General features: G+C 39.3%; 1 protein-coding gene across 7 annotated transcripts in view; it reads left to right on the forward strand.

Moving 5' to 3' along the window:
• Window positions 1-23,786, forward strand: part of WDFY3 (WD repeat and FYVE domain containing 3) — a 181,458-nt gene that overhangs the window by 59,590 nt on the left and 98,082 nt on the right. For all 7 annotated transcript variants that reach the window (XM_042796404.1, XM_042796409.1, XM_042796408.1 and 4 more), the window contains 6 exons: window positions 4,989-5,112; window positions 13,847-13,956; window positions 15,011-15,172; window positions 17,019-17,211; window positions 20,079-20,265; window positions 22,803-22,969. In XM_042796404.1, the coding sequence (XP_042652338.1) occupies window positions 4,989-5,112; window positions 13,847-13,956; window positions 15,011-15,172; window positions 17,019-17,211; window positions 20,079-20,265; window positions 22,803-22,969 (943 nt within the window). The remainder of the gene's footprint in view (window positions 1-4,988; window positions 5,113-13,846; window positions 13,957-15,010; window positions 15,173-17,018; window positions 17,212-20,078; window positions 20,266-22,802; window positions 22,970-23,786) is intronic.

Raw genomic sequence — 23,786 nt, forward strand, 5'->3', positions numbered from 1 at the left:
ATTAGTACAATGGAATCTTAATCTTGGTTTGTGCCTATGAAGATTATTTTGATACAGTTATGCTTAAAAATCTCCCTCTGCTGGTTACAGGTAGCTGATGCCTCTGAGAAAGGGAACGTACCCACTATAGCTGCTTCAGGATTTAGTTGTAATCTGTGGGCAGAGAAGAAATTTTTTCCTGGCCCTTGTGGTAGTTATTTGCAGTATCATTTTATCTATGGAAATCGCAGTTGGTGATATAACTGGGTTTAAGAAAAACTAGTGCAGTAATGAATGTCCTATTTCCATACAGCAGTCTAAGGAATACTTTGATGAGACTTCAGAGATTAAAAAAAACAGTTAAGTTTTAATTTTTTTGTTATTTCTCCCTTTTCTCTTTTTCCCCCTGTGTTTCTTATTATACTTTTTTTTTTTTTTTTCTCCTTTACACCGCTTGCTGACTTCGTCCTAATTCTCAGTCCCTCTGCTTGACTGTGGTGAAGCCTAGTTGTAGTTGCCTCATGTCTCTGCACCATTTGTTTTCTCTCACTGTCCTTCATTCAGCTCATGTGTTGAAGCATTCTGAAAAATGAATCAGTAGCCCCAAGTTTTCTTTTTACTCTATCAAAATCAGCTCTTGCCAAACTAGTCTCTGGTACCATTTAGATTTCTTGAAAAGTTTAATGGTTTCTGTGATTTCCATCTGTATGAATACATCTTGACCAGTCTTTTCTCCTAGATTGCAGTTTTTCCCTTGTTTATCATAGGTTTTTCCTTCCCCACATGTTCCCTGTGTCTCTTTTCTATTCTTTATAGAATCCATCTGATTTTGTAGATGGACTCTTTTCCCTGCTTTAAATCCAAGATTCTTTTGTTCCCTTCTTTACTGAGGTGAACTTGATCCTGAAGACATGTATTCTTCTGTGCTTGCCAAATGTTTTGCTTTTGGATCCTGCCTGAGGTTGTGCCCCTTCCCTCTTGTTTTCTTGTTTGTTTTTAACATCAGTAGCTTCAAACTCTGGTAGTTTTTAATCTGTGACCTTCTCGGAGTTGCCCTTCTTGCCCCAAATACAGGCTGCTGCTGGCTGTTGTCACTTCACTTTCCAACCTCTGTAGAATCTGAATCGTACTCTGGCCCATTGAAGGAAGCATGTATTGTTTGTGCTCTTTCACTTCCTTTCTTGCAGTCCTTGATAACAATTATCAGACATCAGTGAACTGTTGGTGTAGCACAAACAAAACTGGTTTCACCTTGTTCAATCAGGTCTCATCTGTCCCTGCTACAGAGGGATTTTTTTTTTTTCCCTGCATTTCATATAAATGTGTTCTTGTCTTCCTGTGTTCAAGAGGCTGAGCAGTTGTGATGTCATCTATTTATTTCTACTTTCCACAGTTTACAGTTTAGGTTCCTGGTTAATGCCACCCTCTTATTTTAAGGCTTACATGAGGCAAATCTGCTGTGGCTTCCTTGGCTTATCTAGTTTTGTGTCTTCAGGAGTGTCAACTGTCTGTGGTACAGCTTATTTTGGAACAATCCTGCAATCTTAGTAACTCTGCAAGTCAGAGTAAGACAAACTCTGAAATTGATTGGAATAAAAAATAGAACACGAGAAATATTTCATTTTCCAAAGAGTCTTATATGAGATTTTCAGTGGGAGGTATAGTAAATCTTGGTTCATTCTAAATTCTGAGCTGACTCCCCTTTGAGACCTGCTTTTACTGACAGGAAACACTAAAACATTGGTAGAATTTCCTTTTTAAAATTTTTATTGGTTCTTAAATATAGTCCTTAGCTGCAAATGTTTTAAGTTGTGAGTTAATAACTTGATTCAAATTCAGACTCTGAATCCCTCAGTTACTTTGCATAGTTATCTGTATTCTGTTGAGCAGGTTTAAGTGAGGTTGAGTACTTTTTGTGTTACAGCCTCAAGCAAAGTCTGTGATGGTGTACTGTAGAAGTATTATTGGTTGTAAGATTGGGATGTCTGTGTTTAGGAGGTAGAAACCTCAGATAAATTGTGGAGCTCAGATCAAGACTTCTGTACCATGACTTGATGTGTACTTTGGAATGTCTCTTGTACAGAGTTCTGAGCTGTTGGAAGTGGGAGCTGCATGTGTTTGGCTGGAAGCTGGGAGTGTGTGTGTGTGTGTAAGAAATCCAGGAAAAAGTTCTCAAGAAGCATGATTTTTACTGAATGCAGAGATCTAGAGTGAGGAAGGTAAATCTGCTACCCATAGGCATCCAAGTGGCCAGCAACAGGCAGCCAGTTAAATAACCAGTGAGCCAGGAGCGCTTTCAAGACTTTCGTGCTTAATTGTGTATGAGGTTTGGGTTTGTTTTTTTGTGTTTTCAGCTTTTTTTGTTGGTTTGTTTATTCTGTTTTTTCCTCTCTTCAGAGATATCCGAAGTTTTGTGTGAAATGCAGTTCCATTTTTTTTCCTGATATTTTGAGAATTATTAATCAGTAAATCCAGAAGAGCTAAAGCATTCTTAACTTTGATTTATGGATACAGCATGTCTCAAACATCTTGCTAGTTCTGGTAACAAACGGGTTTACAGACCATTTCAGCTTCCTCATTGTTCAGAGAGACTTAAGAAACGATGAATCACATAGTAATGAAAAGCTAAATCGGGTCATAAGTAGTATTGGAAGAGTACTCAAAAGGCTTGTTTCAGATTTCAGTGTGTTTGTGGAAGCATTGCTCTACCACCACGGTAGTAACGCTTTTGCGGTATGTGAAAAAAGTAGATGGAATGATGAAGAATAGGTGGTACATTGCTTACATTTTCTTGCAAGAGCCTTGCTTTTCCTTATTAAAAAGATGATTACTGGTAAATGTTTCGTATCCTGTTCCTGGTTTTTACTGCCACCGTTAGTCAAAGAGTATATCAATATCCAATGCAGATGTTTGTTCTACACAGTGCAAACTTGGTCATGTAGCAACTAACTGAAAACCGGTTCACTTCAGTCAATCTTTTACTGTAACTTTGAGCTTTCTGTGTTTCCTGGGATCTACTGAAAGCTTTAGGCAAGCTCAGGACAGGTAACAGGGCTATTGTTTTTTCCCTCTTTCCTTGCTCTGAGCAAAAGAGCTTTAAAATGTGCAATGATGGCAAGATGCTCTGCCACTGTGCATTGTAGTCTAGATAATCTTGCTTTGGTTATACCAGTGAACACACAAGCCTCGAGGCCCTCTTCCCTTCTTATAGCCTCTTGGAAATTAGAGGCTCTCAGATGAATTGGGGAGCTGGTGCAGACAACTGCAAAAGGGGAGGTCTTGTAAAAGATTTAGAGAAATTTGAATTGTCTGTACTAGGAATGTTTTGTACTCTAATCCAAATGAGGGATGTTATCTTAGTTTGTTGAAAACAGTCGTCTGCCTGTAATGTCTGGGCTCCTGTTTGCTTTCTTTAATGATAATGGTACTTGAAATTTTCTGTATGAGAAATGCTTAAGTTTTCAGTGAAAAATACATTAATTGTAAGGAAACTTGAGTGTTTTATTTCAATGTTGGTATTTCTGGCTACGTTTCATCATGACTTTGCAATGCGAGTAGGCAGGAAAAATGTCTTTTGGCTGTTTGTAATGTGCCAGAGCAACTGATACTAAGGGGGAGGAGTAAGAAGTCCAACTTAGACAAAGGTTCTTCTGTCTTCAGCCTTTTAAGTTTTCTTCAGTAACTTTGGGGTTCCAAGGTAAGTTGGTACCACAGTTATATTGCATCCTTGTTGACTGTAATATTGAGGATTTCACTGGACATCCCTAGATTTCAGAGTGACCTCGGTCAAGTATGTCAGCAGCTCAGCTGGAATAGTATAACTGGGTCATCCAGGGAAAGGAGACAAGGGTGAAGCAGCTGTTGAGTCCAAATCAATTGTACTGCTGTAGATCGTGTCCTCTTTGTGAGAGGCAAATACAACATGTTGAACTAAAGTTCTTTTAGAAAAGTACTGTAGTTTTTTATGCTTCCTGGCTCATCGCTGAAACTCCTGGAGGCTACATAAATAGCTGCGAGGGAGAAAAAGGTAAATAAGCAGAGAGGTATTGAGACTGTTCAGGTGTTTAGCAGGTTATTGTGTTTATTCAGCACTGACACAAGTGATGATACCAGAATTTGGATTGCATGCTTTGTTTGATAATGAATATTGTGGGTTTACTGTGACTGTTTCAGTGCAAGGTTTACAGCAGAAGTGTGGATGGAGACTCCTTTCTGTGTGCAGCCTTGAATGGAAAAGTAAAATAGCTCAACGACTAGTTAATCCATTTTGAGATAATGTCATGTTCCATAGCTTAGTGTAATACTGCAGAGTTAATGCATTTCTCCCTGTTAAATGTGATTCGGTAAATGATCTAATAACCAAATCAATGCTGAATCATGAAGAATAAGTTACTAGAATTAAGTGACAATTTATGAGAAAAAGTCCCCAGTAAACTACTGCTGTTACATTCAGGAGGACCTCAGGGGAGGAGAGTAAGGCCTTGGGATGCCAGCAATATGGGAGGCTGCCTGGTGTTGTCAGTTTATCACGGAAGTCTTAACAAGACAGTTCTACTTCTTAGTCCCTTTTAGAAGATTTTACACGCATTGTTCTGCACCTGCAGTTCACCCCTGTGGGATGTTGAGATCCAGCACATAGTAAAGGAGCTGCTTTTCAAAAGAGAACTCTCGTTGGAGCATTTGCTCTAGTATCTAGTCTTTACCCCATTATGTGCAATCTTAGTCTTTTGGGACTTTGTGGGGTTTTCATCTTGCAAGAGAACTTCTGATTCCCTTTTTCCTCTTCATTTGTCACATCTTACCTCCCTGAAGGATGACTTAATTTCAACTGTGAATGTATTTTAGAGAATGCACTGTGAAAACCAGTACAGTGATAAATACTGCAGCAGGAAAACAAAAACTTGTAGTCTCCATAGTAATATTCTTTCTCTGCAAAGGAAGGTGGTAGTTTGTAGTGATCCTTGTAAAAAGAAAGACTTTTTGATGCATCCATTTTTCTCTTGTTTTAGGTGTTTGGAAATGCTCCTCCAAGTACAATGACAGAAAAATTTTCTGACCTTCTGCAGTTTACTACTCAAGTGTCACGATTGATGGTGACTGAAATTCGACGGAGAGCATCGAATAAGTCCACAGGTATTGCATGGGGCACAAATTTGGGCTTTGTGAGATGTGCATCATGAATTCAGATCAGTCAGGATATATGAGTTGTCATCCACAGCGACTGTGCAGGCTCAGAAGTCTAAGTCTTTGCAACAAAAATGCATTGTCTTCCATTTCTTTGGGCTGAGAGAGAGAGGAGGAGGAGGATTTCCTCCTGGGTTACAGAGAAAGCTGAACTCCACAAATTGGCAACACATCAAAGAGAGAGGAGTGAGCTAAGTTTCATCACTTGCTAGTAGGAGACCAAGAACATGCATGTGGACAGCTTCTGTGTCTTGCCTGAGGTGTGTGTTGGTGGTGTGTTTTGTCCCTTGGATATGCTAACATTCCAAAAACATGCATTTTAAATTAGCTGTTGGCCTGGAAACTCATAAGGTGTGAAAGTACAGCGAGTCCCATATTAGGACCAACACTGCTAGACCTAGAAAAATGTCAGAGGATCCCTCTTTTGCTCTTTTTATTAAATGTCAGGGTGAGATTTGGTTCTGTTGAACCCTGAATGTGTCAGAACCTGACCACATACTGGGAGTTGCAGAACTGAGAACAATGAACTAAGAAAGCGTGTTTCATTGGCTTTCCTCTTTGATTTCCTCCTCTGAAGAGGAGCGCTTCTGAGAAGTATCAAGTTTTTGGCTACTAGATAATTTTAAGATCTCTGCTGGCTTCTCAGTTTGGATTTGGTGATAAGTAAGGAAATAGCGGGCTGGAAAAGGCTGTGCAAATTATTACGCATGAAGTCAGGAGTCACAAACTGTGCCAATTACAATTTCTTTCCATTTTAAGTAGAGTGACTAACAGTGAAACATTCCAGATGGCTAAACAGATATCATAGACAAAACCCGTTCTCTATGGGTAAACAGGCACAAAATGTATTTTCTTTTGGTTATTTAGGGGAAATAAATGTCCAACAGCCGTGCTGGCAGAATGGTGGTGTTCATTTGACCTTTTTTTCTGGGGAACATCTGTTACGCCTGCTAGTCAGTTGGATTCTGCTAAGAATGGCCATTTTTGTGTGTTTATTACTGAAGCCATATCTCTGCTCGTTGCTCCAAGATAATGCAGTTGTCATTCTTGAAACTTCACGAATCAGAACTAGAATTTTTTTGGGGGGTTTTCTTGTTTTCTACGCCACTTGGAAGCTTAACCACAATGAATTAAAAGACAGTTTGGTACTCTTCTAAGCTTTGATGTAATGAGTATCAACATTTTTATTAAAATGGAAAGCAGTCATTTTTCCTCTGTTAGCAAGATTGCTATTACTTTGGTTAGTAAACTCTTTTCAGACCTCATGTAAGGCCCGACTGAACCATGTTTTGCAGTTGCATTGTGACTCTTGGCGGGACCAGAGAGTTGCACTTTGCTCTCCAGAAATGACCAGTTAACAAGCTGTTAAAATTCATAGTTTGCAGATTTCTGTGTTAAACTGCTTAGAGCTGGATACACGTTTCCTATGATACTGAAAAAAATAATAGAAATTTTTGGATTTTTAGAATATGCTTTACGTTAAAGACATAATATTGTGTCTATGGAGTGTGGTGGTTTTTACATTTTTTTTTTTTTAAAACTTCCATTCTTTTTTGTGAACCAAACAAAAAGATACACTGTATCTTAGTAGCTATTAACAGGTAATTATATCCCATAGCATGGTTTTAAAAGTGAAAAAAACTTCAGTAACAGCTATATGCAGGAAATGTGTCTCATAATACCCAAGTGCAAATTCCTGATGGTGTGAAGTGCTCTGTTTAAGTCAAGAAAATTGCTGAGCTTGTTTTAAAGACAAGCTTTCCATACAAACGTTATCAAAAGTCAACTTCAGATACTTAACAAAAGGGAAGAAATCTTATAAGAAGTTGCTTTCTATCTATAAAAGAGGTAAATGCATTTGCAATATTTTACAGTTGGGAATGTGGTATCGTTAAAACTTACCTGTCAGTGTGCTGGGTTTTTTTTTGTTTTTTTCCCCCACCCCCTGCCCCCCATCTCATAATGAAGCACAGGGCAATTTTTTTCGTGAGGCCTTTGAATATTTACACTAATAGCTATGTGAGTAATGCCTGCTATTGTGGAGGCATATCTCAGTTATTCTTGGCAGACTGTAGTAGTTTTCTCAGAACAGCATTTTGTGATTCAGTAGTAACTGTGCCAGCACCCTATCTTAAGTAGTCTCTGAACATTGCCATTGTAGTTACATGTTCAACTACAGTTTCAACTTACTTCTCAAGTACGGATGTTACCTTGGAGTAAGAAAAACAAAACTGCTAGAATTGAGTTAAATTATCTTGTACATTTAAGTTTTTGCTGTACAGCACTGATAATTTGCAGGTGACAGCAATAATTGTATCTATGAGGATTGGTGTGTGTTTCCCTTGCCCTGCAGTATCTAGTCTGTTTTAGAAGATGGCGTGGTGATGGCTGAGATGACTCTATATATCTGAGATTTTTAGCTGCCAAATTTGCCACAAATTAATCCAATTTTGTGTCTGAATTGATCAAAAAGTTATAGTACTACTATGCTAAAATATACGTTCAAACCTCTATTTGTAGCGAAGTCTCAATTCCAAAATGAACCTTTCTTTTGGGAGCAAGTACATGTGGCTTGGAGCTGGAAAAGGTAGACTTCTGAAAAAAGGGACGGGGACAGCTAGAATCTTGGTGGAATAAATGTGGCTACTAATGGCTACTTTGACTACTGATGCTGGAGGGGAAGCAACACTATTTCATGTATTTTGCAAAAGACATACCCTGGATGCAGTCGTTTCCTCTGTGATTTTGCAGATATTTCCACAGCACGTCCTAGAGTGTTTAGCACAGCATCATCGTCGTTTAGACTCATTTCAAAGATAAGCATCCAGCAGGGTAGGTTAGTTCAGGTGATCCCTCGGGTACGGACGGCAGGACTTGTGTGCTGCTTCAAGGTGTCTAGCCGGGCTGATGCACGGTGCAGCGTGGTCCCCGAAGTCCTCCGTGGAGGTGGCTGCTGTGAAGGTGGGCAGGAGAGCTTCTCTTTCCATGCCACGGGTGCCATGGGCTGAATAGCCTGGGACCTTTTGGTTTATTATTTCAGTGAGTGCCTGTACCTTGTACCTGAGAAATCCCAACTACTGAATAGTTTCACATTGCGATGTTAAAGGTAAGCACATGAAGCTGTCCTCCCTGGATGAAACTGTGAACCCACATAAGTGAGCAGTGGGTTCCTGGCTGCAGACACTAGCAAACAGAAAGCAAGGAACAGGGCAAATAAAGAGTACACCTTTCTCTTTCACTCTTAACAGCTGCTCATTTCAGCAGTTGAGGGTGTGAACACCAGTGATTTGGTACCTCATAGTGGTCATTACATGTTTACTAAAGTTGGTTTCTAACTCAGTCTTATGTTGTCTGCATCTCAAGCACACCAAATGACATGCTGACAGCTCCCATTATTAATGTATTAGGATATATAAACACTTGGTATCACGTAGAGGTTCAAAATGATTTCCTTAGTGATGGAAAATCCTGCAACCTGGAAGGTCCTTCCTCAAACAGAGTATGAATAAGTGGTTGTGGGAAAACCCCATGAAACCTGTGTAGAAGGGTAGAAAATTGGAGAATGAGAAAGCAAAACAGTTTATCACAGGGCTGAAATATTTTAACCTCCTTTAAAGGTCAATTTCAAAAATACATTTTTTTTTTTATTATTTCATGTGTGCTAGTCTGTGTACATCACTGTTTTATGCACTTTTAAAATAAAATTTAGTTGTGTCATCCTTCACTGATTTCAGTCAATGTTTCATTCCATATTTGCACCATTCTCTGTATGTGTCTCAGTATTTACTATTTAATGCTAAATTTATTTTTATCATACCACTAGACTGCTCAGTTAATCCCTCCTACCTCCAGATACAACATTGTCAGTTACTGTTTATACCCTCTGAACATTGTGATGGCTTGGTTTTGTGGGGTTTTCGCTTGTTTGGTTGGATTTTTTTGTGTTGTTTTTTTTTTTTTTTTCTCCCCTTTCTTTCTCTTCCTCTTACTTTCACTGATTTACTCAAACTGTTTCACCAGTGAAAATGCTTTTAACTTCTTCAGGCATTTCTCTAACAGATCTGTGGAGAGACTATCATTATCTCATCTTCAAACCACTTTGGAAGACCAAATTGATAAAAATTCATCATCATAATGTTTAACCATTGCAGAAAGCCACATCAGTTGTTTGTATTTGGCCTCTGACAATGCCTGCCTTTATTCTTCTTAAAATTCCATTGATCTGCAGACTGCTTTTATTGTACATTTTTATTGCAGTTTACCTTTATTGCCTGAGCAGAACTAATTTTATGTTTGTCTTAAATACACACCAGTTAGTGTTATTTGTTTAAGTGCGTCTGGCATTTTGGGTAAGCTACTGATGGTAGTTAAGGGGAGCTTTTTATCTTCTAATAAGTAGCCTTTCAGGTTCTTTCCATAATGTAGTCTGGAGTTTTCCTGATAATGTTACTTTGTAGTGTCTGCTTCTCTTTGAAGGGCTGAGGATCTTTCTTGCTAAAATAAGTGGACTTAGGGGCTGCTTAGTTAACTTTTCTTCTGTTGAGAAGAGTATGCTGGAAATTATCTCACATGCTGTGACTACACATGTCTTGTTTTTTTCATTATATCTGTGTTTTTCCTGTTCTGTGGGTAACTTCTATACAAGGTGATTCTGTCTTGAATTTACTGAAATTACTCTGAAAGGGAAGCAGTGTCCTATCAGCTACGCATAAGGAGCCAGTTCTGATCAACAACTGCTATATCTTGTTACTTTTGGTTAACCTTCAATTTATTTTTCTGATGCTTTCTACCAGATCTTATGCAAGGCAAGTGTAGTGCAATATAGTGCCTTTCTAAGAGATCCTAGAAAGCCTGTTCATTTTTCAGCTGGGTTAGTGAGGCTAAATGCTGGCACAGTTGAGGTGTTTATCTTTGGATGAGCAGCCCTCTGCTTCTGCACACTGCAAAGGCCTCAACCACTTCATATCTGTGGCTTGTGATGACAGCACTGCACTGTTCCTGATGATGAAGGAAGACTTTTTGCCATCCCAGTTTTTGTTTGAGTTGATACTTTTCTCTTACTAATCTAGGAAGTTAGAACAATTTATATTCTTTAAATATCTGACTGTGTTTCCAATCACTTGCCTTGAGAAGTACTGGAGACTTCTTGAAGGCTCAATTAGAGGAGTCCCTGACTTCAGCTTGCTCCCCACCACTGCCCTGACACATCCACCCGTACCCACCCCTTTGGCATATGCACAGATATTTTTTCACTAATAGTCCACTTCAGGATAAGAATAAGCTATACAAAAGTCTGATGACACTGATATGCTGTTTATGGTACTGGAACATCTAGCTAAAAGCTTCATGCACTGAATTTGTCCTTAGTACTGTTGCTGTGGGCAATAATGGTGCTTGTAATGCAGTGCTGCTTTTTGCTAGCAATCTGAATGGGTCTAATCCCATTGCTTTCCATCTGCTTCTTTTCTGAAGTCCAGAACACAAAGCACTCATGTCATGTCTTATGTATGAAGCAAATTCTGGTGTTTTATTCTACCAAGCCTCTATCCCATATATACTGAATCCATGCTGAAAAATCTGACTACTGTGTATGACCGTGATTATGTAGTTACATGGTTAATACTTATGCATACATGCTTGCACGGTTGTCAAGATAAGCATACTTACATAATATTTTATAGTTTTTTCTCTTTACTCCTTTGCCATTATTACTATCTAGCATATCTCAACCCTAGATTTAGTGGTTTGTTCTGCAGAAGTTGAAGGACTAAGGATATCTAGGTGGGGTACATAGAGGCTGTTATATTGAAAAGATGACTTGAGCACTTCAAAACCAGGGAAAAGGTACAAGAAATAAATTAAGACTAGTGCTGATGATAGAAATTAATCTTAAATGATAGTGCTATAAAATTTGCTCAGAGCAGATGACAAGATGACAAGAGAACTTCTTCCTGTACTTAAAAATGCTGTCTGTGTTTTAGGTAGTGCTTAATTAAGAATGACAGTTTTGAAACTGCTATTTATAGTGTTCAACTGCTATGCCATTTAGGATGCCAGCAGCATGACAACTTTTTCAGAAGCATATGCTTAACCCCTGAGTCTCGCTTTCAAAGATGACTAAAAGAGTGGCTTTTGGAGACTATGCCCAAGGGAGGCAGCGCACACCTTGTTTGGTACCAGTCATACCTGCTTGCAGTCAGAGACTGATTGCCCAGCTTGGTCTGTGGTCGGATAGAAAGAGAATGAGCCTATTAAATTGCACCTAACGCTGGTCTGGTGGGGCACTGTAGAAGCAGCACGTGCTTTAGACACGCTTGACACTCAGAATTTAGGAGGGTGGCTTTTGCCAGGAATTTTGGCATTTTGCATATGCCTCTAGTCTAGGAACTATGGCTGTGGCATGGCTGTCGTGCTTTCTAAGTTGGTCTGCTCATACACCCAACAATCTGACTGATGTTTTGCACCGATGGTTTTGGAAAACAAAAGTGCCCACCAGGTACTTCAGGTCTGCATGCTGAGAAGTTGCTACATGTATGCATTTGTGTGAGTTTTAAAAATTGCCCAACCTTTCACCTTGGTATTTTAAGGTTTGCTTTGTCTTGGTCAGTCTCATGCAGGGATTTGGGAGGTGCCTCTCCTTCAGTACCAGAATTGGAAAAGCTAGTGGTTTGTACAAAAATCTGTTATGGAAATAAGGCTGCAAAACAAAAATATGGGAAAATAGCCATTGCACAAATGAACCAAATCTGGATTTTTACCTGAAATCTCTCTTTATCTTTTTTTATAGGTTTATGAGTATAAAAGAGTTTCTGAGCTTTAGGGAAAAATACATCCTCTTTGCACTGGAAGGGAGTGAAACACACCAGCATGGGTGACGTGAAACTCCCTGAGTTTCAAATAGACCTTTTTATGAGTGAGAGAAAATCATAAAAATCGTGAGAGGTCTCTTGTCTGACTTCCTGCTCACAGCCAAACCAGCTGTGAGATGGGACTGGGTTGTGTAGGTCTCAATCCTGTTGTGTCTTGAAAACCACCAAGACTGGAGACAGCACAGCCTCTCTGGGCCCCATTTCAGAGCATCTCTGTCCTTGGGGTGAGAGGAAGTTTCTCCTTGTATGCAGTCTGAACATCTATTGATTTAAGCCTGTTGTCTCTTGTCCTCCTGCCATGCAGTGCTCTGAAGAGCCTGGCAGTAGCTCCCCCCACCATGGGCACTGAGGCTGCAGTTGGGTGTCCCTGAGGCTGTCCCTTCTCCCAGCTGAGCAAGCCCCGGTTCCTCAGTCTCTCACAGAGTTGGTGCTCAAACCCCTGAACTTCTCGGTGGCCCTCAGCTGAACTGTTGATCGTTGTCTTCCTTGTATTGCGTTGGGACTGAAATTGCATGCATCATTCCATACGTGATCTAACAAGCATTATGTGTCATCACTTTGTCTACCAGCTGTCCTCCAGTTGATAAAAATGTTTCTTTACACCTTGATTTTTTAATGTGGATTCACCAGTGGCTGATGGCTTTTGCACTGTATGGTGGTAGTCTCTCTTGGGTAAAGTTAATGTTAGGAATACAAAGCAAGCAACTGTAGACATCTTCTAGAATCATCTACTTTTTAGGTTTACTAGTCCAGCTCTGCTTTCAGTCTGGTGCTCCAGAAAATTATCTTTTCAGTGTAGTCAGTGCTAGAAGTTTGATAAGTGCTCTGTAATATAAAATGTGTTTACTTTAGAACAAACTCCTTCACAGGTACATGCTGGGAAATCTTGACAACAGATGAAGCAAACAAACCAAGATTAAAATTGGATCTTTCTTCAGTTGGTGATTTATTCCTCTTGTTTAGTAATTCCTTTTTTAAGCAATGTTACGCACCTTCCTTTTCTGTCCTAGATGACACTAAAAGCACTGAAGATGATTGATACGCAGTTATTAATGAAAAATGGTTTCAGATTTCCCTTAGGGGTAATGGGCAGTCATCATGACTGGCTTTATAGGTTTCTTAACATAAGTGTGTATTCAGACATCAGTGAAATAGGATTGCATTTTCTGTTAATTTATTTATTGAGGCTGATAACTTGTTTACTAGGCTGAATATTTATCTTTGGCTCTGACTGATATGAAATAGCATCTGATTCCAGAAGTGGTCCCAGGATCAAAAGAATTAGCCGTAAGTTGTTAGCATTTTCATTTTCCAGAAAACATAGGATGAGGACTGATCTCAGTCTTAATTTTACTTTTTGTTACCATTTTTTATTCCTTTTGGCTTTCTGCATCTCTCTTTTCCTCCAGTTTTTTCCTGTTATCCTCTGTACTGTTGTTTCAGTGCAGTGATCAGCTTTTCCCACTGAGACCACTAAGTGATGGTGACTTCATGTCTCTGGAAAAGAGTATTTTGTATTGGATAAAGCAAAAATACTCAAACATAAGTTGCTGTATGTTACTGAAATCTGTTTAAAGGATGATGCATGACCTAAAAATGTACTTTTTGCAGCCTTGCTAGTGTCAAAGCCAACTATGTGTAGAAGACTGGAATTTGTGTCTGGAGAGTGTAGGCCTAAGCCTAGCCCTTTTTTCAAGTAGTGCTGAAGAGGTGAATTCATGCTCAGCGCTTGGGACTGCTGAGAGGATGTGTTCCCTCTACAGACTATCAGACTGAATTCTTACTGCATTTTTTTTTAACTGCCCCCCCTACAGAGGCTGCAAGTCGTGCCATAGTCCAGTTTCTGGAGGTCAATCAAAGTGAAGAAGCAAGTAGAGGTTGGATGCTGCTCACCACAATCAATTTACTAGCTTCATCAGGACAGGTTAGTCTTAAACAGCAAGACAAAAAAATAAATTATGGGGTGGGAGAGACAAAAGCAATAAAATGATGAACTGCATGAACACATACTAAAGATGTTGTAACTATATTCTGCTTCCTATGTTAAGATCCTTTTTCTGTTACACTGCCACAGAACTTCTGCTTTAGCTCCTTGTGGTTTCAGATGCTTAAAAAAAATCATCATTTTATAACTTTAATTTATAATGTTCTTTTGAATTATGCACGCAACTTTTCTTGTTCCCCAAAGGCCTCTCTTGCATGCTGCTGCTTAGTGCCCCACGAGATGCATGTCACATACAGCACCTAAATCACTCCGACTTTCAACTTGGGCTTCCCATTCAAGGAGGGCAACAGCAGCTGCAAAAAGCAAAGTCAGCAGCAGTGATGAGTGGGTGGTATTGTGAATCTTTACTGCCTCTGCTTCTGGTGCTGCCCTCCATCAGAGAGCTGATCTCTGGCAATGTGCAGGACAGCTGTGTGGTTTGTTCTTTCTACTCTGATCTGCCTTTATAGTTCAGCACATCATCTTCTCTGTGTTTAGTATGTCACCACCCTCCACCCCAATTTGTCTTTTCTTCCCACTGATGCTTTCATGTTTTCTGCTACCTTGCTCCTTACACCTGCTTATACCTTCTTGCCAAGTGAGACCATAAATTGAACAGTTGTCCTCCCGCTCCCATTGCTGCTGCTACAAAGAATAGATAGCTAATGAGGGCTTGGCTGAAGGTCTTGTAATTAACTTGTAAGCTTCTGTTGGCAGAGGCTGTCAGTTTTTGTTTCTGTCCTGTGCAGTGACTGCTCTGAACTGTGACTGTTAGAAGCTGTTGTCATGTAAATAAATTCTGATCCTATTTTTAAGGTTACTGTTTAGGTAGGCATTCAAGAATAAATGGTGAATCTGTACTGCCATGTGGACACCTCAGCAGAGGTGTGAGAAAGAAGAACCAGCATTTGAGTCAACGGCATTATAGGAGCGTGACTTTTTGCATATAGTAATATGTTGAACACTTCTTTTGCTCTGTTTTCTTTTTCCCCAGAAAACTGTGGACTGCATGACTACAATGTCAGTGCCTTCCACACTTGTTAAATGTCTGTATCTGTTTTTTGACCTTCCACATGTGCCTGAGGTAGTTGGAGGAGCACAGAATGAACTACCTCTCGCAGAGCGCCGAGCACTACTACAGAAAGTCTTTGTACAGGTAAGAAAGGTAAAATTGGTCATGGAATTCCAGAGGAATGGAAATGCTTCCTCTGAGAAAAGTCTGGAAACTTTTCACTTGAACCAGGTTTTGTTCTTCCTTGATTCTTCACAAACTTAAGGCTCAGAGTAAGATGGATTTTCCTGCAAGCGCAGTTGAGGTTAAATTTTCACTCCTCCTGTGGTTTTTGTCCTTGGCAAATGTCTCCTCCACAGAAATGCATGCAACTCTTCCATGCAGCTGCTTAAAAGGAGCAACGTGTTGACTATTATTCCTTTATTCTAACTGGTCCCAGTCTTTGGTATCTTTGGCCATTACAGATTGAAACAGACATAGTAAAATCCATTAATATTGGTAATAATCTGTGAGTTAATTTAGCATAGACTATTTTCTTTCTCATTATGGAATTAAACCATGAATGTGGAAACAAATAATTTAAATATGGAAACCATGTGAGCTTGCAATTACTATTGCAATTATCCCCCAGATTACCTAGGGAGACCAGAAACTCCATCTGACCTGCTCCTGCTTTCTGAAGTTTCAGTTGGAGATTCTGAAAGGAAATTCCCATACATTCTCCTGATTAATCTTTTAGAAGGAGCTGACAGTTACTGTTAGGAAGGGGCCAGTGATCATACTACCAGTTTCCACGTATGCATCTCTGCGTAGGGTTGTTGTAGCCATGTATGCAAAACCATAGAGGTCTATCAGCAGTCACATCCTTCAGGGATTTGAAGGCAGTGCTAAGATTGTAAGTATAATGTTTGAGTTGCGTTTTGGTACCTGCACCACAGAAATAAAGATTAGCTTTATTCCCACAATTACTAGACCCGCTGTCGACCCAGTAACAGTCACTATATGAAAACATACCCATTTGCCTCTTTTTTTTTTTTTTTTTTTTAATTGTCCTAGTACTACTGGCTGTCTTCCAAATCAGAAATCATGCTGTGTTGTGAGCTATCTTTCAGAAATTGTTTTGCTGTGTTTCAGTCACTAGAGTTAATAAATGATCAATGTTAGCAAATAGTATGCTTCCAATATACTACTGCTCAGCTCTTTTTTGTCCTTCTTCAAGGGCCATGAAGTGGTGCTCTCAAAGGGACTGGCTGGAATGGGTGAGGTTTCAAATAGCTTCCAGACCTCTTACTTCAAACACAGCCTTACAAAGTCTTCCTCTAGTTTTCTGATAGGAAGCATTGGCTTTTTCTGCACAAGACACAAAATGGACATCATATGTCCTCAAAACATGCAGAAAAGGGAGTGCAATGTAGTAACTTTGATTGTGTGGCTGGGTTTTGTCTTGTTTATGGTAACTTGGAAATCCAGATCCAGGTACCAGTTATCCAGGTAGGTCTACGGTGTTGCTGTAGCCTTTCCCACCACACTGTTTTGGCTGTTTTCATTTGGCCAAGATGTTATGGATGCTGCTCTGCCAACAACCCATTGATAGCCTTCTTCCTTCATTAGGAAGGGATATAACAGCTCGCTTGGCAGAGCCTTTGCCCTACTGCAGCATTTAGACCTGTATATTAGGTAACTAGCAGGTTCTTCAAGAATGGAATAACCTGGTATCCATACAGGTATGCTGTGTCAGCGTAAGAGACATAAACTCTGCTGCTAATCTTTTGCTAGTCAGTTCAAACTGAATGGGGACTTGAAATAACCATGTGTTACATAACCCTCTCTTCAATTCAAATTACAGAAACAACACACACAGAGAAAACAGCATGTTACCTTTTTTAATGTGTATGCTAAATGGAAGAATATTTCGCCTTCTACTAAGTGTAGGCAGAAAAAGCAGAGATCAGGGTATTAATGCTAGATGCTTAATGACTTATTGTTTCAGATCCTAGTAAAATTATGCAGTTTTGTGTCCCCGGCGGAAGAACTGGCTCAGAAGGATGATCTCCAGCTACTATTCAGTGCAATAACCTCATGGTGCCCTCCCTATAACCTGCCTTGGAGGAAGAGTGCAGGGGAAGTACTAATGACCATATCGCGTCATGGCCTTAGTGTCAACGTAGTGAAATACATTCATGGTATGTGTCTTTATCCACTATTATTTATTGTGGGGTTTTTTTGTTGTTTTTGTTTGTTTGTTTGTTTGTTTTCTGTTCTTCTTTTTTCATAGTTTTCTTAGTTAGGAAATAAGCATGAAAATAATAGATTAAGGAAAGCTTCCAGGCTTTTTGTTTGGACATGTAAGTATTTACATACAGGTAAAATTTCAGGGCAATTATATTTGTAGCTGAGCCTGCCTCATCCACATTACAATTTAACATTAAAGGGTACAATTTCCCCTTACGTTTCGGTGTAAATTTTATGATGACCAACAGGAAAGGCTTTCAAAAACTTCAGTAACTGCCAGTATTGAAAGATATTCACTAGGAAGATGAATAAATTTTGTGATTTTTGCTGTGAGCATTAATTCTTAATGGAATTTAGTTGGTTTTGGTCCTGCATTTAAAGTAGCAGCAGCAGCCCCTTGTAGTAGAGGTGCTGCTCTAGCTGGCAATAAAAGTGTAGAGACGTCTGAGGAAGCTGCAGGAAGGGGAACCAGCTCCATGTGTTCTGCTGACGCAGTTTGAGCTATTAGGAGCCCATGAAAGCTGCTGCCCTGTAGTAAATACCGGTGCATTATGCAAACTGGGGAGAGCTAATTTGGGTATGCTGGGAGAAGATTCTTTCTCCCAGACATCTTCCTCCTGTGGGAAGAGGCTGGGTGAGACTTATACCAACCACTGATTTGCAATGTACTCTCCATTATCTAGGACATTGGGGGTGGCACACTGATATCAGCAAAACCAGTGTAATACAGGCACTAGGAAATGCTCGAGAGAGCATGGTGTATGGGCACAGAAACACTCGAGTTCAAACCTCCAAGTGCTGATGGATGGAACAGCCAACTGGCTTCCTCCCCTGTGGTCCAGCCCAGCTTCCCTGTGGGGTCCCCAAGCCAGGGATGTTGTTCTTAGGGCCTGGACCAGGGAGGCTCTCCTTCGCTTGGCTGAGCCCCATGCCTATGCCCAGAGCAGGGGGTCTCTCAGTACCAGTGCTCCTAGGAAGCTGCTTACATGTAGCCTATCTCAGAGCCTATGTCACAACCCAGTGCAGAGATTTTGGGGCACAGCTGGGAAGAGCCTGGCTGCTGGATGGGTTTGCAGCCTCTATGTTTTCCCTGTTGGCTGAGTGACTAGATTGCTGACTGTTCAGCCAGCCTGTGTTTCTTCTGCCAGGCCCTTGTCTTCCCGACCTTGCCATATATCTTACAGTTTGCAGGTTTTGTGCATCCTGAAGGCCAAAATAAAATCATTTTATAGGCTTAATCCAGCTTGCAAGCTGCCAAATGACAGAAGCAGCCAAAATCATTCAATTTTCTCTCGTGTCCTTTTTTGAGATAAATAGCATTCTGAGTGTTTCAGGCATGGAAGCTAGAGCGTACTGGAGTATTTCGGTATCTGGTTACAGATTTTGGTAGCTAATGTAAGAAATCATTCATTCATCATATATCTTTATGAGGGACTGGTTACAGTTTGTTTAGCAAGGGCAGCTGCCAAGCTAGTTCACAGCAAAGAATTTGTGAGAGCAAAGTGAGATGAAAGCCAGTGTTGGAGCGGGTATTAGCTGCCCAGGAGCAGCTTTGCATATGAAGTACTGGTAGTGCATTAATTTGAAACTGCATGGGTGTTTAGTTACGTAGGATTTGAGGTAGGAAATTTGGTAGAATATGTTTCTAATATTATATCTAGGGCTTTTAGACTATAAGACCATATAGAAACATTTGTAATTTTGAAATTGGAACAACTCTTGAAGTGAACTAACATCCTTACCATACATTTTAGCAGTGTACACCTACTGGAAAAAGAAGAAACTCACAGTTTCCTCAGTCTCTGGAAAGCAAGTAGTTACAAGGCTCCACAAAACCATTTTGACAGTTTACGAAATACGTCACCTCGCTCCCACATATTTCACAGAAAATTTCAGTCTGTGTTTCTTCTTGTGCTAGCAGTGTGTTTCCTATTCCAGTCAGAAAGATGTGAATGTACAGTATCACTTGGAAGCACAGAGTAGTCATCAATTAAGAATTTTCAGATAGGACTTAAAAGGTGATAGGTATTTTGCCAGCATCTCTAACAGCCTTCTGGTGGGTTTTTAATGAGTGTAGAAGGTGTATGCGTGTATGTGAAAACATTATGAAGCGCAACAAAGAAAAGAGCTGAGTTTTGACCGTGATTTGCACTTCTCTCGTGCATGCTGCAAAGTTAAAATAGCAGATAATTGAAGGGAGCATCTTTAAAACAGGAGTGTAACCTAAAATCTGACTGTAGACTTGGGAAAGCTTTTTGCAACTGACCAATGAACTGATGGAGTGTGAGAGATGCAGAATGAGACAAGCTTTCTCTCTTTCATCACGATTTATCAGGCAAGCAATATGCCTGCCAAAGAAACGCTAACCAGAGCAGCAATAATATGACATGGTATAAAGAGTTATGGGTAGTGTTTTACCTAATATCAGTAACAGTGTCAATTCTTTGTATAACTTTGTGTTTTAAAAGAAAAAAAAAATATTTTAGAATTATTTACAGTTGCCATATTTGTCTTTTTATTCTGTTGAGTTATCAAGTCAAACTTTTTAGGTAAAAAAACAATATTTGTCTACAGAGTCTTCTCCTTACAAGAGTAGAGATTATAAAAGGTAGGAAGGGGTTGGCAAAAAGAGATTAGAGTTCAGATCCAAAGCCACTTGAGAATCCTACTCGTCTTCAAGTGCTCTGTGATATTAAATGTTATGTGACGATAGTTAAATAGTACTTTACCTTATTGCCACATTTCTTGTTCTAGTTATGCTTCTTGCTGTGATTAGTGTCAGTAAAATCCTAAATTTCTTAATTGTGATTCTTTTCAGAAAAGGAATGTTTGTCCACATGTGTTCAGAACATGCAGCAGTCTGATGACCTTTCTCCCCTAGAAATAGTTGAGATGTTTGCTGGACTTTCTTGTTTTCTCAAAGACTCCAGTGATGTATCCCAAACATTACTGGATGATTTTAGGATATGGCAAGGATACAACTTCCTCTGTGACCTCCTCCTCAGGTATGCAAAAGTTCTTGAAGGAATGCAGACAGATCACACTGAAGTTTTTCTGAAAAGATATCTTAATAAAGAATAGATTTGAACAAATAGGTGATTATAGGTTATTATGAAATTAAGATATTAGGACCAAAACATGAAGTTATGTGCTTCTCTTTGTTTATGAAACTACATTGTTTAACTTTTTATTCATCGGTACTGGTTTATTACTAAATGTTTCTGTACGTGTGAAGAAAGCAGATGCTTAAAAACAACTGGTACTAAAGATTTAGAAAGAACTCAGAAAATAAAATGTTGACTGCAGTTAGTGATTTTTGGGTTTGGTTGTTTTGGTTTGGTTTAACATACTACTGTAATGAAAAATCACATCTGTAAACGTGGTGCATGCTGCTTAGTATTGCAGACACGCTACTTAGTACTGAAGAGACATTTCTGTACATAAGCTCTAATACCAGAGTGCTGGAGAGAACCCTCGTGTTACTAAGTGAATCAGTCTATGTATGTATTTATTTTTTTAATTTGTAATTTTAATTAAAGGTACTGCTAACGCATCATAAAATATGGTAATAAAAATGCCTGCTGAAACAAAACTTGGATGTATGATCCATCCATGATATTATTTCTTTCTATGAAAGAAACTTCATTCTTTTATTTCTCAGTCATCAAATGAGTGTCTGCTGCATTATTTGTGTAAAACTTATGGCCAGTCTGTGTTGTTTTGTTTGGATATGAAGTTCTGAAGAAGCATACTTAGCTGTTGAAACTAATACGTGTTTTACAAATCCAGGACACCAACTGGGAAATAAGGTGTACCCTCATAGACATAACGAAGTATACTCAGGTCAAAGATGCTTAGAAACAGTGCTGTAATGGCCATTAATAAGAAGTGTTAATGTGTTACCTCCCTGTTTCAAGCCATTCATTTTGAGTGCCAGGATGCTAGATTTATGCACCCAAATATGTGAACTAAATTTTCTACTTCATAGTATGGTTTTGGGTTGTTTTGTTTGTTTGTTTGAAATGGATACCAGGCATAGACATGGCATTTGAAGTTCTTAATCACAGTTAAAATTATTCATAAATTATCTTTGGTGCCACAAAAGCTAGAACACGTGTTAAGAATTGTTAGTGTTCTTGTAGTATAAATGATGGTTTTGAGGATGTTATATTTGCTAATGCATTCATTCAAAGCAGTATAACTCAAATTCAGCTGTTTTCCAGAAACTGTCAGCCAGAGTTTAGGTGGAATTTGAGGGTAACACGCTGTCATTAGCAATTTAATTTTCAGGTACAAAAGTGATCCTCTGTAGATCAAGTGTTTTAAATAAACTCTCTCCTGAGCTTGCTCATCCTTTAAATCAAAGAATGTGAGATCCATGACAGAGGTACAGCAATACTAGAGGTTTGCGTGTCTGATTGAAAGAGAGCACCTGGGTTGTTCAGTTGACATCAGTAAAAGTTAAAAGTGTAGGAATGCATTATCCTCACTTCTTCCCAGGGTGGCTCTAGAAAACTTGCTGAGACTCTTGCAGAAATGTCTGGGATAAGGTGACCAGCGCACACCAACATGTTTTGTATTTGTTAGCGATTTGTGTATTGTAGAGGAGATAGAATATGGTTCAAAACGTGGCTGTTGTTTTGATGGCCCTATCTCTTGCTGATTCTTGTAAGTTTCGGTTTATTTGATCTTCAAATCTGTCATGGTTTGAGCCCAGAGGGCAACTGAGCACCATGCAGACATTCACTCACCCCTTCCCCCTTAGGAATGGGAAAGGGAAAATCAAGTAAAAGGCTCAGGAATCAAGATAAGAACAGGGAGTGATGGGCTCACCCATTACAGTCACAGGCAAAAGACAGACTTGTTGAGAGGAAGAAAAAGAACATCACTTTAATTCAAACACTAACAAACCCAACACCTGACAGACAAGGTGGGACAGTGAGAAGCACCACCACATCCAAAACCACCTCCCCCCACCCCTCCCTTCTTCCCGGGCTCAGCTCTGCTCCCCATCTCTCCCCCTCCTCCCCCAGTGGCACAGGGGATGGGGGTTACAGCCAGCTCGCCGCTCCTTCCTTCATCCTTAGGGATGTTAGCCTAAGTGTTAGGCTTCTACCAAGATACCGTTTCATTAGCTTAAAATATTAACTCTCAAAGTGGCAGATATAATCTAGCAAGTTAATTATGGATTTATCTAATGCCAGACTATCTAGGTATTTTCCTATCCAATAGCTTCATGTTTGTAGGAGGATTTTAAAAGTAATTTTCATGTCTGTGCTGCTTTTTAGCAGACCACTGAGTCCAAGGAAAGATTTGAAGTGAGTTTCTATGGCAAATAAATGTATGCTCTCATAAATCCAATAATGTTTGACTGACTTAATGGTATGAAATATGAACAGAGAACATATAAAATACTGTAGGAACAGGCCCGTAGAAGTGTGATCTCTAAATTAATAGAGTAAAAGGGAAGAGATACCTTATTAAAGTGGTTTGAGTTGAAATAAACTAGTGCTGCTAACTTGTTCTATTGTATTTTCTTTAGATTAGAACAAGCAAAAGAGGCTGAATCTAAGGATGCTTTGAAGGACTTAGTTAATTTGATAACTTCCTTAACAACATATGGTGTCAATGAATTAAAGCCAGCTGGTGTTACCACCGGAGTACCTTTCCTACTACCTGGATTTGCAGTCCCACAGCCTGCGGGCAAAGGTGAGTCTACGTTCTTTCTCCCTCTGTTTTTTTTTTTTTGTTTGTTTGTTTGATTGTTTTTTAAAATGTAAACAACAAAACACAAAGAAGCTGTATACTACACAAACCATTTACAATTGAGTCTAGGTTCTTTTACTAAGATTGCATATCAAATACTTTGTTCTGTTAGTCTCAAAGTTTCTATTTTGGGGTTGATACCCAAAGAAGAAAGTTTAGGGCTTTTGTCTTTGAGGAGTAAATGCCGAGTCAAACATCTCTCACTGCAAAGCTTACATTTTCTGTGTGGACATTTTAAGAGATTATCATAATGGAGAGATGCACTGATATGATTTATGACATTTTAGGCTGCTATTACTAAACTGATATGAAAGGCTGATGTGCTGGCTTGATTATTTTTTTTTTTTCCCCAATTTTGTTTTCTGTTAGCTTTTGTCAGCTTAGGCAAGTGTAACTTGTGAGCTGAAATCTGTTGTTTCATCACTGGTGTTCACCGAGTGGTGAAATCTGTGGTGTACTTGCAACCACAGTCAATTATGATATGGAGATAATTATGATATGGAGATAAGTATGAGATGGACATAATATGGAGAGGGGAAAGGGTTTTATAAAAACAAACTCATTTTTCACTTCCTGTGTATAAACTTAGAATTCAGGTAAGTCATGTATGTAACTAAGGAGTTTGGAATTTAATAGTGACCGTGGAGCTAGTTTGTTTCTTGGACATTTTATGGGATTTAGTAATAACAGGGATACAAGAAAATATTTTGTGATAGGGTTACATTTATAGATTTATAGGCTAATGGATTTACTGTCACTG

The sequence above is a fragment of the Tyto alba genome, unplaced genomic scaffold, assembly GCF_018691265.1.
Source record: "Tyto alba isolate M040663 unplaced genomic scaffold, T.alba_DEE_v4.0 Super-Scaffold_23, whole genome shotgun sequence".
Classification (NCBI taxonomy): domain Eukaryota; kingdom Metazoa; phylum Chordata; class Aves; order Strigiformes; family Tytonidae; genus Tyto; species Tyto alba.